The sequence below is a fragment of the Rhipicephalus sanguineus genome, chromosome 4, assembly GCF_013339695.2.
Source record: "Rhipicephalus sanguineus isolate Rsan-2018 chromosome 4, BIME_Rsan_1.4, whole genome shotgun sequence".
NCBI lineage: Eukaryota > Metazoa > Arthropoda > Arachnida > Ixodida > Ixodidae > Rhipicephalus > Rhipicephalus sanguineus.
The window spans coordinates 190,649,336-190,669,218 of NC_051179.1; the positions used below are offsets into that span (position 1 = coordinate 190,649,336).

At 47.1% G+C, this 19,883-nt stretch overlaps 1 protein-coding gene across 1 annotated transcript in view; it reads left to right on the forward strand.

Annotated features, from left to right (window-relative positions):
• Positions 1-17,440, forward strand: part of LOC119390975 (uncharacterized) — a 232,878-nt gene extending 215,438 nt beyond the window's left edge. Inside the window, exon 5 of the mRNA XM_037658685.1 lies at positions 17,183-17,440. Coding sequence (XP_037514613.1) covers positions 17,183-17,319 — 137 coding nt within the window. The 3' untranslated portion in view covers positions 17,320-17,440. The remainder of the gene's footprint in view (positions 1-17,182) is intronic.
• The last annotated feature ends 2,443 nt before the right edge of the window (positions 17,441-19,883 follow it).

Genomic DNA, 19,883 nt, shown 5'->3' on the forward strand with positions numbered 1-19,883 from the left:
GAAATGTTTGTCCAGCGTACCTCAGGGCGAAGCTCATGAAGGGAAACTCGAACAAGCCAAAGGGAGTGATGATTGCAGTTTTCGGGACGTCATCCCGATTGACGGGTATCTGTGTGTAGGCCACAGATGTCAATAAATATCTAAAACCCTCTCCTTCTAAATACTCTAACAGAGCCAAAGTGCTGCACAACGTCACACGGAGCCCATCTGCTGTCGACTGGCTCAAGAAGCCGCCACTTTTGCATGCAACTTCCAGAGAGACAAAAACTCAAGGAATTCCTTCAGAGTTGTCACGTTCTCGGATCCTGGACGAAGGGCTCTGGCTGGAAACCGAGAAACCGAGTATGTGGTGGACGGGGTACCTGTCCGGGATGGTGCGCGTTCAGGGCACTGTAGTCCCCACAGGGCCGCCGGCCTTCGGTATTCTTCGGAACAAGGTTAAGTGGCGAGGCCCATGGATCGTCAGAGCGGCGGCCGATTCCTTCGCGGAGCATGGCCTCGAACTCTGCTTTGGCGATGCTCATGCGGTCCGGGGCAAGGCGACGGGTGCGGCAGAAAACTGGGGTGCCTGAAGTGGTCCGGGTGTAGTGCGCGGTTGTGTGCTGCACTTTGCGTGGCAGTCCGCTGGGGCGCGTCAGTCCGCGAAATTCGGCGAGGATGGCGTGGTACGGCGAATGATTGTCAACGCTGGGTACCTTGATGCTTGGCTGTTGGGCGGCCGTTCGCTGGCCTGGTGTGGAATGACCCGTTAATAATATCTGGGGTTTAACGTCCCAAAACCACGATTTCATTATGAGAGACGCCGTAGTGGAGGGCTCCGGAAATTTCGACCCCCTGGGGTTCTTTAACGTGCACCTAAATCTAAGCACACGCGCCTCAAACATTTTCGCCTCCATCGAAAATGCAGCCGCCGCGGCCGGGATTCGATCCCGCGACCTTCGGGTCAGCAGTCGAGCGCCATAACCACTAGACCACCGTGGCTGGAATGACTCGTTATCGCATCGATGAGGAGGTCGTTGCGGCAGTCCGGAAGGAGGTTGTAGTGGGCCAGAAAGTCTGAGCCGATTATTGTCTCGGCGACGTCGGCGATGACAAAATTCCAGTGAAAGTCACGGCATAAGTTTCTGAGCTGGATGTGCAGGCGGAGCCAGCCGTACGTCTTGATTGTGGAGCGGTTTACCGCACTGAGCTCGAATGACGTAGGCGGGCGAGGACCTTGAAGATGGGATCGCGGGTAGCAGCAAATGTCGGAACCCCTGTCAACAAGGAACCGCTGCTTCGTGATTTGGTCGGTGACGAAGATGCGACAGCCTCCGGGTTGGCAGCTTGCGGCCGTCTCTAAGAGCTGCCGTTGGCGTTTTCCGCATGCCCAGCGCAACAGGGCGGTCGACATTGCCGGGCTCTGTCCCTGAAGCGTCGGTGGTAGTAACACGGGCCGTTGTTATCCGGTTGCCGCGACGAAGTGCTGTTACGGCCGCGGCTTTTAGAGTGGCGGCGCTGGTGCATGGAAAGACGTTCACCCAGGCGTTGTTGAATGTAGGTGAGCTGTCGACCGATGTCGTCGATACGGCGTGCAAGCTCTATGGTGTTCAGCGGTGCGGAGACAGCTTGGATGGTGGGCGACAACTGCGGCAAGGAGACCTCGATGACACAATCAGCGCTCTCGGCGAAATGGTCGAGAGGCAGCGTCAGCTGAGCCCGCAGAATTGCCTGAACGTACAGTGGAAGGCGTTGGAGCCAATGTGATCGCAGGAAAGATTCCTGGACTTCCATGTTATCCGCGAGAGCACGCATGTGGCGGAATAACTGCGAAGGTTTGCGCTTGGCAAGTTCTGCGGACAGAAGTTGTCTCACTTTCTGGTCTTCCGAGAGTGGGAGCCAGCGGATGAGTTCGGTCTTGAGGTATTCATACAGGTTGGCCGCTGGTCGGTTGGCAACGATATCCCGCACCTCGCTGGCGTAGCGGGCGTCCATGTGGGCGACTGACGTAGTCGTAGCGGGTCCGGTCTTTTGTGATGCGCGCCAGAGAGAACTGGGCCTCGACTTGGGCGAACCATATCTCAGGCAAGTCCGCCCAAAATGGTGGAAGCTTGACAGTGGCACGCCAGATGTCTAGGCCGGCAACGGCCGCAGTGGTACCAGTGCCGGCGTTGAGAGCGACCGTTGTAACGTAGATTTGGGGGGCGTAGTCCGCACGAGGCTGTACGGAATCGTCGCACGAATGCGGTTCATTTTGCAAGCGCTGCTGCTGTTCCTGAAGTTGTTGAAGTTGTTCCACTTGCCGGCGAAGAGCGGCAAGAGCTTCCGGATCGGCCATGGCGGTGCGATTTGTTCGGTTTCCGGGTCACCAGATGTGGGATGCCGTGTCGATGGAAGGACGCATCCCAAGATAAAACGTAAGAACTGTTTATTAGCGAAGTAGCAGCAGCGGGGTGAGCATAGCGACGCTGCGCTCAGTGGGGTAGCGAAGGAATGATAACTTCCGAGCTTGGCAGCTTGGTTGTAAAGCCACCGTCGATGACGTAAGCCTCCGGTGACGCTGCGGTGGCGCTGTCCCTTATCGGAGACGTGGTGTAGCATGCAGTCGTGTCACGCTGGGCTAGCGAGTGACGAGGCGGAGGATGCGATAGTTTGTACGCAGTGTGTCGCCACAAGTTGTTGAAGCTGGAAATCTGACATTGGTACAGCAATGGTTAAACAGTATGCCAGCTGAGCACCGGGCTTACTGTGGAGGAAAAGGGTGATGACCGCCTTATCCATTATATACCCGGGTATGTCGCACGGAAATTTCTTACTCGCAACAAATGTGAGGAGTGCCGCTCTCTTCTTTTGCAGAACTATCGTGTCAGTAACGGAGTTTCAAAATTCACAGAAATTTATAACAGGGGAGGCTTGCTGTATCCTTCAAAGTCCTTTTTGAAGCAGTGAAAAAACTTGAGGGAATATTTACAACCTTCTGCAATCGAGAGGAGCTGTGTAGCGACAGCATAGTCGATGTCATGATTCTAGTGAAAGCTAAGTTTGACTTTGCCATAGGGTGCAAATTGCATGTTGATGATTTCACATCTTCAGTCGTGCGCTTTTATGTGCTAACAAGGCTGCACTTTTATGTTAAGGGTCTTAATCAGTCCAGAGAAGCACGACGAAAAAGGAAATTGAACTTGAATGTTAGCCGCTGTTCCTAGCTGGTTCGTGCAACATGTATGCTGACACTCCTTTGCACTTTATACACAACTTTTTTCATTCAATGGAAAAGCTAATTTCGTGAATGTAACTAAAATAATTCATTTAGGCGTAATACTACCGATGTAGGTCTCTATGGTCTGGGTTGGAACATATGCACGCTGTTTTCCGAGTTTTGGCATGCTCTGTGTGCTTCGTTCAGAGACGCCTTTCGCGTCTTCCCTACCTGTTTTATTCCTTTCATAGAAATCTACGATGTCGGTGTGTCTCAGACTGGCACACGAGCCTGACATTTTGCCGCAGTTTATGTCAATAAAGAAATCCATGAATAAACTGAGCAAATGTAGTCATTGCATGGTATTCGCAAAATCGTATGAAAGAATAAGGGACAAACGTTATAGCGAAGTAAGATAAGTTGCAAGCAGGGAAGGTCTTGAGCCATGTACATGTACAGTTGTATGCTCTTCTGTAACCGCGGTTGAGGAACAACGCGCATGAGGTTGGGTCTCGGATGCCGCGGCCGCATTTTTGTGAATGCGAACTGCAAATGAAACTATGTGCACCTGAAATCCGAGTTGCTTGAAATCGATTCAAAATACTTTTCTACGGTGCTATTTCTTGCTCGAGTAGTGCGCGCGGATATTAAGCCCATTAATCAGTTTTATTTTTTTCCTCCGACACCCTTTGCTGTCAGGTTTGTCAATAAATCCGCTTAACTATTGTTGGGATACGTTAGAATATATCCTATATAAACTTGCGTTGCGGGCGCGCTTCTTCACATTCGCCGAACGTTCGCACGTCTATTCGACTGCGATTAGGACGTCTTTTCCTGCTGGCCAAATCTGATAGAAAATGATAACAGCACTTCAAGTGCGAGAGCGTTAAACAGCTCTCGTTTCGCAGAAATACCGGTGTCCGTGTTTCAACGAGGAGCGCAGGCGCTGCGCCGTCGGTTTCGTACAGCCCACAGTCCGACAGCGCCATTTCGTGCTGTCTGCATGAAGCGCCTCAGCGGCGAGCGCTCCCTGAACACACCGCCCCTATTCCAGTACACTGTAACTCGAGTCGCTCTGCGCTCGCAGCTCTTACGATACGCTCACTCCTGTGTTCTGAAACATTCGTAACACCAACGGCCACTGCAACGATGTCGTCACAGGCGAGCGTTTCTTCATTAATTGAACGCATGAGATTCTAGGCCACCACACACGATACTATTGCCTTTTTTGATTGTTTGAGAATGCGGGCACTGAGGTCGTCTTTTCGCCTCTGTCCACAGAAAGGAGCGCGACATGTGGCGGAGCTATCTCGAAGACGCCGAGCTACGTGCCCGACTGGCAATGAATCCAAGGTCCATCCAGATAGGTCGCGAAGCTTCCGGCGAAAAGTGGTTCAGAACCTATTGCCAGCAACATCAGCAAGGGGAGTTATGGGTACTGCTATTGAAACGCGACTATGTGTGGAGGGAACAGACACTAATAGCGAAAAATCAACATCTATTCTAGGCCAGGCAATCATGTTTTACAAATGCCATATTAATTTCCTGGTAATTATTATATAGAATCAGTGTGAAAAGATTTTATGACAGTGTCTAATTATTACGAAAAACCTTTTTCATAACGCGCTCTGAAGAGAGGTGCACGCCATTATTGTTCAGTGCAGGCCTTGCGTTGTACGGAAAGGACGTGCTCGTAAAATTCATCTGCGACGACACTCCCCCTCATGTGTTTTGGTGTTGCGCACCTGCATGCGTTCTCTGAATTATTGCAGAGAGATTTAAAGTTTTGCTGTGCGCGCAGTCGTGAGGGGCGTTTCATCGTTGGTGAACTTTTCAGGACGGTGTCCAACGGGCAGTGGGACGATGCGGATAACATTTAACGCCGAGCGCTTGCCTTGGTACCCGCGGAAACGATGTGCTGTTTAAGGATGCAATAGGAACAGCCGTACGCCTGGCGACCATTTTCTTCCAGATAAGAAACCGGGGCAACGGTTCGCAATACTGTGCTCGCTCAATTTTCGTGAATCAGTATACCTGCGACCCGGTTTACTTGGTGAACACGCAGTGCCCGCTATTATGCCCGCTATCGGTGAGCAGATCGCCAAGTTATCTATCGCGCTACAATTCGTATGCCTGTACGCGTTACATCTTACGGTAATTTATCGGAGCATAAGGCAAAACATACGGCCCGTAATGTCCCCGCACTTTTTGCACTTACGACCACACTTGGAGCTAATTGTCTGCTGTGTCATAAAATTGCGTTATTGTGACCACTGAATAAAACAGAAATATCATAATTTTGGCGTGACCTGGCGTCTTTCATCTTGTTAGAACTGAAGCACACGAGCCATATGCACTTTACAGAACCTGCGTATGTGCGAAGCAAATAAGCAACGCTGCAAATATGAGACGCACACTGCTGCTTGCTTTAATCGATCTGCGGAAGATGCCACGAACGCATATGTTCCAATAAAAGTTCCAAGAATAAGTTTCCTAATGAAATCAAGGCAAATTAAACGGCAGTACACAAACGCCACCATCTGGTCATGAGCTGATATTAGTTTAGCTGGCTTTGATTTGAAGTGCACTCGGCATGGACTCGCGGACTCGCATTAGCGCGAGTCCTTAGCGATCAGGGGCCTACGAAAACAATTTTAGATCAAATTTCGCGCTAGTGCCAACAAAATGACGTCAGTTAAATACCGGACGTTGCGTCATATCCGCTTTATTTTTATTGTTCCACCGGAAGTGTTCCCTCCTCACAGAGATGGCGCTAAGCCCCATGAGCAGCTGATAAGCCGCCATTTTCTGAACGTATGGGCTTCTATGGAAGCTTCGCTATCAGTTACATTTACCTTGATGAATCGACCATTTTTCCAGACATACTGAGCCAGACAGCTGGCGGCATTCTGCGCGAAATGTCTGGCCGCGATAATTGCCGCCGCGTTGTTTATCTGTGCCCCTTTCCTGGCTTCTTCGCTAACGTAACGGTGGTATATTGCAGCAACGTGCTGCTTCGGACTTTTTTGCAGAGCCGGAGTGAAGCAGTATGTTGGAGTGCGCACCAGACATTTTTGTTGTACACGTTAGCATAGTTCTTCGGGAAAACCACTAAGGCGTTTGAATATTGCATTACCTCAGCGTAAAACTTAATATAGTAGAGAACGTTACGAATGTGTGTAAAAAAGCGGTGTGTTAATACTGATGCTGCATGGTGCACTATTGGCAAGCGCTTTTTCATTTCCGGTATTTAGTACTTTTGGACAATTGGGAACATTGAACACCATTGCATGACGGCTGTCGCATTTCATGGTACAAAGAGCTCGAAATGGGCAAAATGCGGACTTTGAAATCTCGAGATGATTGGGGCATATTTATGGGAGGAACACTTATTGGCGTACCACTGTGGTAGGACCATTAAGGTTCGAAATGAATATGAACTACCATTGCACCTTGGTAATCGTGTGTTTCAAGGATATCTCAAGAAATTTTGAGTTTATCATCTGTCGGTTTGCATACAAAGCCTGTATACCGGGCTAGAGTAGCTTCTAATACCTTAAAGACTTTGTATTTATACTAAGAATGGAACGTCACTTAGTTTCTATTACTAAATATTTGACCCAAAGGTCGCGGGATCGAATCCTGGCCGCGGTGGCTGTATTTAGAAGGAAGCAAAAGGATACATGGCCGTGTGCCCAGATTTAGGTGCAAGATAAAGAACTCCACGTAATCGAAATTTCCGGAGCCCTCCACTGTAAGACGTCTATCATAATGACATTGCGTGTTTGCTACGTAGAAGCCCAACAACTATTATTATTATTATTATTATTATTATTATTATTATTATTATTATTATTATTATTATTATTGCAACTTCTGAAGTCTGGATCGCGCTCATTTTGCTGCAATTTATGTGATCTGAGCCGTTCTTCTGGTAAGCCTAGCGAAGACAACTCGGCGGCGGGCAGCGAAGAGCATTGCAGCTCTCAAACCGGTTCCCTCTCCACGTGCACCCCTCCGGGTGGCGATCTCGCCGGGCTGCGCCGCCTCATCCTCGACGCGTTCGAGGGAATCTCGTTCCTCAGCGACGAGGTATCCCAACTACGCGAAGAAAACGAGCGCCTCCGTAAGGATCATTCCCGCGGTGTTGAACAACAAGCCCGCGTGGTTGCCTCCCTTCGTGCAGAGGTCCGCTTCCTGCGTGAGGAGCTGACGCGCCGCACGGCCGCCGTGGCAGTGAAGGCACCTGTGATCCCTCCAGAGCTTGTGAACGTTGACCGATCTGTGACCTCCAAGCAACCTGCGTACTCTGAAAAACCTCTCTCCAAAATTCTTTCATCTTCGGATTCGCCGCCAGGTGACGTAGACACGTCCGAGCGTGTCAGTGTGATGCCTGTGACAGCCTCTTCTGCAGCGGCAACTGAGGGTGGAAGAAAGAAGAAACCCGCCTCGTTTGGAGCTATGAAGCATCCACTATATCTGTAGCTCAACGACCACAACGGCCACAACGGCCAAAGGCTATTTTTGTTACGAAGCTGAGCCCGGACACCACTGCTGCTGACATCAAAAAACATATTGCTTCATTGGATATGTCTCCCATCTCCTGCCGGCGACTTCAAATGAGATTCCAGTCATATTCTTCATTCTATATCGAAGTCGACGAGGAAACTACAACGCCTGAATGACCCTTCGATGTGGCCCATCGGATGCCTCTTCAAGCCATTTCGTGGGGAGCTGCGCGATGACATGCTTCATCCCTCTGAGCTAGTGCCAGGTATCGAAAGTGCCGTGTAACGTAGAAATATTCTACCAAAATGCTCCGGGTCTGCGTACCAAGACACTCGAGTTTTTCTCTAATGTTCTTTCGTCTTCTTTTCCTATTATTGCTATTTCTGAAACCTGGCTCGGCACTGAAATTCCCTCATCGGACTTTTTTCCCCCGACCTACACCACCTTCCGCCGTGAACGAGATTTCAGTGAAACCAAACAGAAAGGCGGTGGCGTGCTGATTGCCATTGACAATTCACTGAAATCCGTTAGACGGAAAGACCTAGAAACTATTGAAGAATTGGTCTGGCTAGAAATCAACCTTGAGCGCCGTGAAAAATTGTTGATTGGATGTTTCTATTTACCGCCCAGCATTTCCCCTGCCTCGTTTCATGATGTCATGTCTTCTATTGAACTTGTGATATCTTCTCATAGTGGGCACAGAATTATTGTTCTTGGGGATTTCAATGCACCTGGAATTGACTGGAGCACGCTTACCTTTTCTCATTACAATCATTTCACAGAGAAAAAGTGCAGCCTGCTCTTGGACTTTCTGGCGTTTAATTCCCTACTGCAACATAATTCAGTCGTCAATTCCAGTGGCAACGTTTTAGACCTGTGTGTGTCAAACGATCAACCCCTTGAAGTTTCCCGCTCCAACGTCTCTCTTGTACGTCCGGACAAATTCCACCCACCACTTAACGTAAAATTATCTGCATCAGCCGAAACAACGAGCTACAGCAGTTACGTAAACAAATCTCCAAGATTTGCGTTCAAGCGAGGTGATTACACGGGCCCCTATCATCACTTGTCCACCGTTGAGCGGTCACAGGTTACTGACAAACCAAATGTTGATGACCAGGTTGATCGGTTTACGGAGCTTGTACTGAGCAGCATGCGTAATTTTATTCCCCAGTATACACCTCAACGACGTAAATATCCCCACTGGTTCTCATCTGAACTTATCAGTGCACTGAAGCATAAAGATCACGCACACAGGAAATCTAAATCTTCTCCATCCAGCGAGTGGAAGGAACAGTTCAGCTTTTTTCGAACTCTCTCTAAACGCCTATATAAACGGGATCATAGTTTGTATATTGAATTCTTAGAAAAAAAGAGCCTCTGACAGGCCGGCTGAGTTTTGGAAGTATGTACGTAAACGGTCTAGCAAAAGCGGAGAGTCCTTCAGGCTACTAGACTCAAATGGGGTAGAAGTGCGTGCCGTCGCTGACTGTTTTGCCGCACATTTCTCATCCGTTTATAAGGCCTCAGACTCTAGTACTGATATCAGACAACAGCCCAAGGCAGTTAGCTCATCCAGTGCTTTGTCGCTGGATGAAAATCTTATCAGCGAATGCATTAAGCGCTTAAAACCATCCTTATCATGTGGCCCAGATGGCATCCCCTCCGCCATACTAAAAGCTTATGGTAGTATATTTGTCCCAGTACTGACTAGGATATTTAATAACAGCCTGGACACTTGCACATTTCCAAGCATGTGGAAAACTGCTCGTGTTTTCCCCGCATTTAAGTCGGGCTCTAAGACAGATGTTTCTAATTATCGCCCGATAATTAGTTTTTCTCTAATGTTTTTCTCTACTATGTTTTTCTCTACTATGTGCCACATCAAAGATCTTCGAACAGGCTCTTCACAATATATTGTCCTTTAGTGTGAAAAACTCATTGATTCCAAATCAACATGGCTTTCTTGCTGGCCGCTCAACTACCACAAATCTTGCTAGTTTCATGACGCAGATCTCTACACCTATTTCTCAGAGAGGACAGGTTGACGTAATCTACTGGGACCTTAGCAAGGCTTTTGACGTAGTCAGCCACACACTGATTATGGTTAAACTTGTGAACTTTGACGCTGACTTGTCGATTGTGCATCTCTTGCACAGCTATCTGCTCAATAGATCTTGTTATGTTGCTGTAAATGGCCAAACCTCTTCTTTGTATAAAGTCTCCAGTGGGGTCCCTCAAGGGTCGGTATTAGGCCCCCTCCTATTTTAATTACGTTAATGATGTTTCTTTTGCCATTCGTAATTCTTCTTTCCTCTTGTATGCCGATGACATCAAGATATTTAAGGAAATTAATTCAGTTAACGACTGTCGCTTGCTGCAGTCATATTTGTGTTCCTTTTCCGAATGGTGCAACGGCAATAACCTTTCTCTGAATACCTCAAAGACAAAATTCATGTCTATCACTCGCAAAACATCTAGCGTGTCATTTCAATACTCTGTCAAGTCTGTGCCGTTATGCAAGGTTTATGAAATCAGTGATCTTGGTGTTGTTGTTGACAGCGCGTTAAACTTTTCTTCTCACGTTAAGCGTGCTACTATGCGGGGCCTTCGTTCTCTCGGATGTGTTTGTAGAATATCTCGAGAATTCAGGTCTCCCATGGCCCTACACAAATTGTACACGGCAATATGTCTTCCGCAACTTGAGTATGCGTCCGTGATATGGAATGGCATTGCTCAATCCAGCGGTAACACCATTGAACGAGTCCAGAAAAAATTCCTCAGCATATGTAACCATCGCTTTGCTAAAAATGACTCTGGATCTCGTTCAACTACTGCTGAATCATTATCACTGCCATCACTTCACTGCCGACGAAATCGTTCTGATCTCTTATTTCTTTACAAGCTAGTCCACGGTATCATATCCTGCCCTGTACATCTCAATTGTGTTAATTTTCGAATTCCGCGTAAGTTAACCAGAGAGAACAGACCGTTTCATGTGCCCGCCTCCTTCTTCCAACACTCTACCGTTCAGAGAATACAAGGTCTTTATAATATTAATTTTCTTGATCTCGACGTTTTTCATAGTCCACAAACACTGTTTTTATCCGAGCTTTGCACTGTTTTGACATAGTATGGCACAATGTACAATGTTTTCCCTTCTCCGTCTTTCCGCATAGTTGTATATATGCAATCTAATTTTTTATTCCCCTTCAATATTTCTCATGTTGTCTTATTTTACTCTTCCCCTTTTGTGTTCATTTCTCTTTGTCTGCGTGTTCTTGCTCTTTTTTTTTCTGAAGACTGTCTGTATTGTATCGTTTATTTTTATTGTTTTTTTTTTTGCGTGCGCCTATACAAAGACCTCACGGTTGTTCCTGGGCACGTTAAATAAATGATTGATTATTATTATTATTATTATTATTATTATTAGTAGTAGTAGTAGTAGTAGTAGTAGTAGTAGTAGTAGTAGTAGTAGTAGTAATAGTAGTAGTAAGGAAAGGCGATGACTTTTAAGGGCTCGTTTCTTAGTTAGACACAATATAATGAGAACTAACAGACAATAATTATTGTCAATTATTGTCTGTTAGTTATCATTATTATTGTGTCTAGTAGTAGTAGTAGTAGTAGTAGTAGTAGTAGTAGTAGTAGTAGTAGTAGTAGTAGTAATATAGTAGTAGGCCTTCCGAAGTCTTTGACCCACATACGTCATATCTAGGGCTCCGTGCTTTCGGATAAATCCGAAAAAAACTCAGAAACACTCGCCGGTAAAATTTTTGACAGTTCGGATTTATCCGATAAACTCTGATTTTAAAAGGACATTTTCAAAGCCGAGAATCATCACTCGAAAGGAGCGCACCTCCATCAGCGGCAGCAACGTCGTAAAATATGATTGCGTCTATTACAGCAAGCTTTAAAGTTGTGACACGAACAAGCCTAGGTGTTTTGTATTCGAGTATTTGTGCTTGTATGTGTATGTGCTTTTGGGCTTAAACCTTCCAGACATCTAAAACACACTTAGGGCGTTTGCACCTTTTCGTGTTCAGTTATCAGTTCATCTAAGATTTCGGAGTATTGAGAATAGAAATAATAATAGGTCCTTTATGTTTCATCAAGATGAGGGAGGCTGGGAGAAACAGCTGAGAGCAGCTTGACAAGCTCCTGCCCCCCCCCCCCCCCGCCCAAAAGTACACCTTGGCGAGTTTACAGCAGGGACCATTAACAGCCTTTTTAACGGGGTAAATGAACAGGAACTGAGAAAAAATGAAAGGATAGAGAAACAGGATTATCAGCAACAACGCAACTCATTTTCATTGGCTTTATATAATAATTACACATTTCAACAGCTTATAATGCAAAATAAACACCAAATTTCGGAGAATTGGAGATTTACGTGAGAGAAACTCCGATAAACACCGAATTTCCTCCGAAAAAATAAACTCCGAAGAACACCCCCCGAATTTCAAGAAAAATGAACTCCGAAAACGCGGATCCCTAGTCATATCACACGGACCAACTCGATGCAGCGAACAACACTTTATGATGCCTAAAAAAGAAAGCATACTGGCCTTTTCTGTTCAATACAACAAGAAATATGGAAACAGGTAAATAACAGACCATTCAGATAAATTATGAAATAACAGCTTTCGTAGAATGCTAATTTTGTAACAACCGCAAAATATTATGATGGCTGCAAACTGGAGAAATTCAGTTTAGCAGAGTATTAGCAGCAGCATTAGCAGCGTTAGAGTATTAGCAGCAGCAGCAGCAGCAGTGTATTAGCAGCAGAGTATTATGCAAGGGAGCAATAGGTGGACATTAAAGGGCTATGAAAGACACTTGCGTTAGGCTTAAAATAAAAAGCAACTGCGAAAATGTCTAAATTTCTTATTTCATTACTATGGCTTGTTTACAGTGGCGTCTTCAAGCTTAATTCGTTCAGTGTAAGTTGCTGGATTGGAGGGACCTGAGATCACAAGAAAATCATCATAACTGAGAAACACGTTTGCAACGCAATACGCCTGCAGTAGCATGAAAGATCTCTGTTCGCGTAAATTAATCGCACATTCTTCTCCGCAGATTATTTAAAAGAATAAAGCAACAGTTATAAACGGAGACTTCAACACCCTGGTACGTGTCATTAAGTTAAAGAAAAAAGTCAGAATGTTAAAGAAAAAAACATAGTACACGTGTAAAGCGAGAAAGCAAAACCAAAACGAAAACCTTTGTAGGATGGATGGATGCTATGAGCGTCCCCTTTAAAACGGGGCGGTGACATGTCTGCCACCAGGCTCGAAGAAAAAAAAATAAAAAAAAAGCTTCCTTGTTTTATGTTGGCCTAATACCTTATCTACATTGATTAAATCTATGTTATTATACCAAAAAAATATAAATTCACGGTCCATCTCTCTGCCTCTTAAGGCAGAATGACCTTATTTTTCCCCCATTATTTATTTTGTTCTTTATCTCTACTTTTCTGCCACCAATACTCTAACCGTCTCTTACTTATTTCTATCGCGGACGTGTGCAGCTTTCCATTGTTGTCCCTAAAACCCAAGGCTTCATGTAGACTCGTGCCCACACGTATACCTGGGTGAATATCGCCACATTCAATCAGTACATGTTCCATCGTTTCCTTAGTTTCCCCGCAGCATGTACATTGTTCTGCTTCGATACTGAATCTCGCTTTATAACTACGCGTTCTAAGGCAGCCCGACCTTGCTTCAAACAGTAAAGCGCTTCCCCTTGAATTATCATAAAACCTTTCCCTCCTTATTTCGTTTTTTCCCTTTCGGTAGTTACTCAGAGCCGGCTTCTTTTCCATCGCTGCCATCCACTTGCTTGTTTTGTTTCGGCGGCGACCTCTTGTGGGATGCTGTGAAACTAAGTCACTACCTGCTGAAAAAAGTCAGTTTCACCGCAAGGGCGAAGCAATGAATGCGATAGCACCAAATTGTAATGTTATACGAAGTGAGACTGGCAGCAAACTCTTTTGTATGCGATCTCGCGTAAGTCGAAAGAACATCGGTATAAGAAAATGCGGCCGCTCCAAAGAAAGATGCTCCTTCTGCACAGTGTCTTCGCATTGAGGGTGCAGCATGTAGAAGGGTCTACGAGATAGCGCGCGCGCCAGCAATCGCAACCGCGTCCTTAGGGTCAAAGTTGAAAGTTGCTGCTCGAGCCACAAACCCCCTCCCCCTCCTCCCCCCCTTCGCGTCTTTTCATGCTCGCTCAAGACAGGCGGGGTGTCTCCTCTCTGCTTCGACGGCAGGCCTCCCGAGCGAAGTGCTGTTATCGCATGCGCCCTCCGAGCGACGAAGATGGGCTGGCTCGTTTGTTATCTGCTGTTTGAAAAAATGCTTTAGGGAACAATGTAACTCAAACGCGGCAACTTGAGAATGACCTAAATAAAAAGCTGAGTGTCAAGACCACATGCGATTTACATACCATTAAGATAACCGTCATAGCTTTATCACAGTCGGCGTTTTTGTCTCGATAACCGCGCCAGAGTTTACGTCGTTTGCACAGACTGCCATTGTACGATGTCTGCCTGGTCTGGGAACGAAATTGAAGCTTACCACAACGTGATCGCTGCGGTCGGCTGGTGCGTCTTGGTTGCTAGCACTCTGTGGTTTGTGTTTTTCGCCATTGACCCTGTACGCTTATAATTATTGGAGAAAAACTGGCTCGTTCCAATGAAAATCAGCTAGCTTCGCGCCGTTGCCGCAAGGGGCGCTGGTTGTTATGTGTCCAGGCCAACATTATCAAAAAGAAGAGAGAAGGGAAACACTTTTCATTTAGTCGAGCCTGGTGGCACACTTGTCACCACCCCGTTATAAAGGGCACGCTCATAGGATTCATCCATCCATCCATCCATCCATCCATCCATCCATCCATCCATCCATCCATCCACAAAAGCTGTATATGATTTTTCCCCGCATGATACCATGTCGTACAAGAAGCCAAACATCAAGTGGTGTTTCATGTTACACGAATGTGCACGCTAGACGATGAAAAAAAAAGAGATGACGAAGAGTCCCGCAATTTGTCGCACCCCTCGTTTGTTTGTGCTAACGGATAACTTGTGCATTACCAATGAGCCAAGCGAGCTGCTCTCATGACTATCTAACCGGCATTTATTTTACCGGCAGCTTCCCATACGCAATGCTGACTAGCTTTTTCCCGCCTGACAAAGTAACAATAAAATGAGTAATACACTGACACCAGAAACATGCAGAATTGTTGAAAACAATCCATATTTGTTCACGTATTCTAGGCTCTGTTCAAGTAGCTCTATTTTAAATGTTTTTCAGAGTATTTCGGTGCGCTGTTGAAACTAGGGAGAGGGCGTATTTGAACAACTGTGGAGCAGTTTAAGGGGCGCCCTGTCGTCGTCTCATGTCTCGCGTTCGCGTCGGCTGCCGCGTGAGGGAAATTACTGTTTGCGTTTGTTATGCCCTTCTTCCTCACATGTACGCTCTTGTTACCACCACCATTCGTTTGCCTTTCCGTCCTCATCGTCGCCGTGTGTCATCATCATCATCGTAGATATACACGCTCTGCCTGTTGCTGCCGAGTCCTCGGTCCTAATAAGCGTCGTCCCAGCTAAGACGTCATCGAGGTCAATCATTAACAGGCTGGCCTACTCACGAGAAGGAAATGAACCAAATATTAAGAATGGGCTGAGGCGCTTGCCCAGTGCTGTAGCGCATTCCCAAGTCAAGAGGCAAAGCATACAGTCGTTTAACCTCGCCAGTCAACACATGCAGCGGAAACTTTGAGGATAACAAAGAAGCTTCCGCAGAAGTTGAGAACCACGCAACGTGTGATGGAAAATGATTGGCGGTTAAGAGATAGAAGGAAAGCGCAGGAGCTTAGAAAACAAACAACTATTGACGACATTCTAGTTTGCATTAATAAAATAGCGTGCACCTACGCAGGTCACGTAACACGAAGAGCAGATAACAGATGATCAGTAAAAGCAACGGGATCGCTAGCAAGTGATGGGAAACGGGAGAGAGTTTAATGGTGTTATGAAATTAAGAAATTTGTGAGCATTAACTGGAATGAGCTCGCTCAGAACAGGCAAATTCGATATCATTGGGAGGGACATCCTGCAGTGAACATAAAAGAAGGTTGATGATAATAAATAAAAAAAGATCACTTATACTAGTGTCTTACTACTCACATGCTGTTTTCGCTCAATACCCAGTTAATAACGTTAATGGGACACTAAAATAAAAAAAAAATGAATCTGCTTAGATCCATAAATCGTGCTCGGGAAATACCAATATCGTTATTCACTCATAGAGGGTGAAATCACGGTCAGACTTATATTCAAATTTCGCGCCTAACTCTCGATCCTTTAGGTGACGGATTTCAAGGCTATTTTTTCGTATTATGGTGACATTGGCTGAATTAAATTGCTTGAAACTTGGTGTGTTGAGGCTCTGTGCCCCGGAGGACATATTACTTGATTTTTACCGATTAGGAACTAGTACGCAGGCCCCAGTAGGCGCCGTCAAAATATACGACGTCACGGCGTTTGGTGGGGAACGTCAAGGTGGCATCTCATTTTCTTTTTGCGCGTTTTCTCGCTCACCAAGCGTCCTCTCGCTGTAGCGAGTGGTGATTTTGGTACTGCGGAAAAGAAATTTACTATTACGAAAAACCTTGTTTTTGTATTTAGTGTTCCTTTATTGCATTTTCAAATATCTTACAAAAGTAAGAGAGAAAGTTAACTGTCAGTTTAATGCGAAAGTGGCTTCTCATTGTCTACGTGATGTTTATGATTATACACGGCAGTTCTGAATACTGGCACAAGGTGGTTTCAAACTACGCGCCCAGGCCGATTTGTACGCCCTCCCAGTTGTTCGCGGCATGCATGCGAAACAAAGTAAATGTGTGGCGGAGAGCGCCTGCCTGCTTGGCCCAGGCCATAATAGCTGCGCGCAACCCACGCGGGACATAACCAAAGGAAAAAGAGGCTTTAATGCTCAAAGTGGACTGTTCTCCAGAGCTGCTCGGGGACTTCCGTTTTAGTTATCTCCTGTTTCCCTCCCGGGCACACGTTCGCCCCAACTCACTATAATTCTTCACAGTGTGTACTTCAACTGTGCGTTACAATATTACAACTGATTCTGTTGAATGACAGAGAGTAGTGCTCACAACGCAAATATTATTGGGTGCTAAATGCATTTCTCGCCTTTTAATTATGCGAAACGTAGACTACCTTGTCTCAGTAGTTCAAGCCATAATGTTACTGCTTTCTTTTCTTTAGCATCAATAATTTCTCATTTACATATGTTAGAACAATTTTCTTAATCGTAGGAATTTCAAGTTTATAACTTTTTACTGCATCTTTAGCACTGTTTTAATATAGACCGCGTTAATTTATTAATTAGAGCACTCATTTTGTTTACTATATTTTTCGTGTCTTTTATTCTCCTGCAAATAAACATGCTTTGCACAGCTCTGATAACGTTTTTGTTGCAGTATCGACTGCTGTGGCCTCCCGGAACCCTAGTTTAGACCCTGAACTTGACAAAGATGTCCGATCAGTCCTGGATAAGAACCAGCTTCCTGATGAGTTCCACACCGTGCGCACCAGCGACTGTCCCGACACCAGATGAGAACGGCGGCAAATGGCGCCCTACAATGGAGTCATGTTTATTTTCGGGGCATTGAGAGAAAAATAAAATGTGTAAACACAGACATTCCAAATAGCTTTCGGAAATATTTGATACTGACGAGCATGCCTCCTTTTTAAATGTTGTTTTTTTCTTTCTTTTTTTCGCTGTGCCTTGGCTTCGCCGGCTAAAATTGACGAACGGGTCCTTGCTCGGCGGAAGCCGTGGTTTAAAAAAAAATCACACCATCTTCCGCTAAAGGGGACCATGAGATGATGCGAAGCACTGTTTCGGCATGTAGAACCCGCGTTTCAGAGGGGGAGTGGTGAGGGGGAAAGGGGAGAAGGGAATAAAGAGGGCAAGGGCTAGGGGAGGGGAGAAGTGGAGAGGGGGAGAAAATAGAGGGAGGGGAGGAGGAGAGGAGTAAGGAAGTGGAGTGGGGGAGAGGCGGATGGGAGAGGGGAGGGGAAGTGGAGAGGGTTTGCGCATGCGCAGTAAGGGTGGTCACGCCGCACACCACCACCACCGGATTGAACTCCGCTATAAGATGCTTCACATCTAACATGGGAGCCAGGACTTAAGCAGGGGTTTGTAGTGATCCGTAATTAGCGCCGTTTCTGGATAACACCATGCTGTTGTACCGAGATTAAACCCCACATCTGAGACGACTCTCGACTCTTAGCTTATCCTGCGTGTGTGTGTGTGTGTGTGTGTCAGGCCCGTAGCCAGGGCGGGGGAGGCCATAGAGGCCTCCCCCCCCCCGAAATTTTGGTGAAGTAGGTGTTTTCACCAAAAAAATAGGGCTGATCTCTCTGTCGTTGATTGTTTATAGTGCACTGGTATATGAGAGCTTGTACAATGTCCACTGTTGTTTGGCAGATATAGCACCGCTTCATGTGGACGCACTCACGTTGACGCCTAGTGGCACATCTCCGTACCGACGAAACACGCGCATGATCATGATTTACCCCTTGCGGTAGCTGAAATTCTTAACATATGCGTGGACAACGCATATCGTGAAGGCCGAGCAAATATGGCGTCAACAAGCACATAAAGGGGTATTCACGCGAGGGAGAAATCCACGGGGGACACGGGAGGATTGCGGATCACGTGGCCGCGACGTCACGGATTACTGAGTAGGCGCGACCCCCCACGACTCCTCGAAGGAGACGGGACCTTTTCCCTGACAGGGCGAACGATCCCCCGGCGGTGGGGGTATGGTGGAAATTTCGGGCTCTTGTTTGGCCACATTGTTGCACTTGCTCCTGCAGAGAGCGGCAGTGGGTGTCCAGTCTGCAGCTGCATGGTCGTCTGCAGCTCGTCGTCAGCAGCTCGTCAAACGGGTGGTAAAAGCCACCAGAGTATTCTAGTAACACTGGTGTCCCCCTCCGTTCGCCTCGTCCGTGTGAGTGGGGGACATTTGTGGAGAGTTCTCCTCGCGAGCTGACGTCACTAGGCTCCGCCTTTATCCCCCGAGCATTTGTCCCCCGTCTATATACCCCTTAAAAGGGTATTCAGACGGGGGAGAAATGCTCGGGGGAGACAGGGGGATTGCGAATCACGTGACCACGACGTCAAGGATTAGCGAGTGGGCGTGATCCTCCCGCGCCTCCTCGGGGGAGACTAGGACCTTTTCCCCGAAAGACAAACAATCCCCCGGCGGTGGGGGATATAGCGAAATTTCGGGCTCTTGTTTGGCCACATTGTTGCACTTTCTCCTGCAGAGAACGGCAGCGGGTGTACAGTCTGCAGCTGCATGGTCGTCTGCAGCTCGTCAAACGGGTGGTGCAAGCCAACAGAGTAGTATAGTATAGTAACACTGGTCTCCCCCTCCGTTCGCCTCGTCCGTGTGAGTGGGGGCATTTGTGGAGACTTCTCCTCGCGAGCTGACGTCACTAGTCTCCGCCTTTATCCTCCGAGCATTTCTCCCCCGTCTGAATACCCCTTAATAAACACTGATACTCGATATGCACTCCTTCAAAGCGTCGCAGAACGCGAAGAGAAACGCTGCGCGCGTCGTGTCTTCCCTCTAGCCTTGCCGTTATTTCTCACAAGCCGACCGGGGAACGCGGTTGACAGGCGCGCGAGAGGGGGGCAGCGTAGGAGAGGAGAGAGAGGGGGAAGGGACGCGCATGCGCTGGCGCTCATCGCGGCGTTGCCCAAGAGAGAATTTTGGCATGTCGAGCCCGCATTTCAGAGGAGTCAACCGCAGCAAGCGCTGTACTGAACGTGCACAGCGCTCTACCCGCATTATATTCACACTTGAAGGAGAGGAGACTACAGGAGGAGAGTAGCGCATGCGCCGCGAGGGCAGAAGCGAGAACGCAGGAGAAGCGCAAGCAGGTGTTGGGCGAGAAGTGGAGAGAGTAACGCGCAGATGTTGGAGAGAAGGAAGGAGGAGAGTTGCGCATGCCTAGTGTGAGCGCGGACACCAAGGCCAAAGCCGCGGGGCATACACCCGAGCAAGAGATGCTTCGCATCTAAAGGCCTGGCTGCACTCATTTAAGATGAGCCGCAATGTAGAATCAACATATGTTTAGCAATGAATCGACCATCTTAACGCGTCA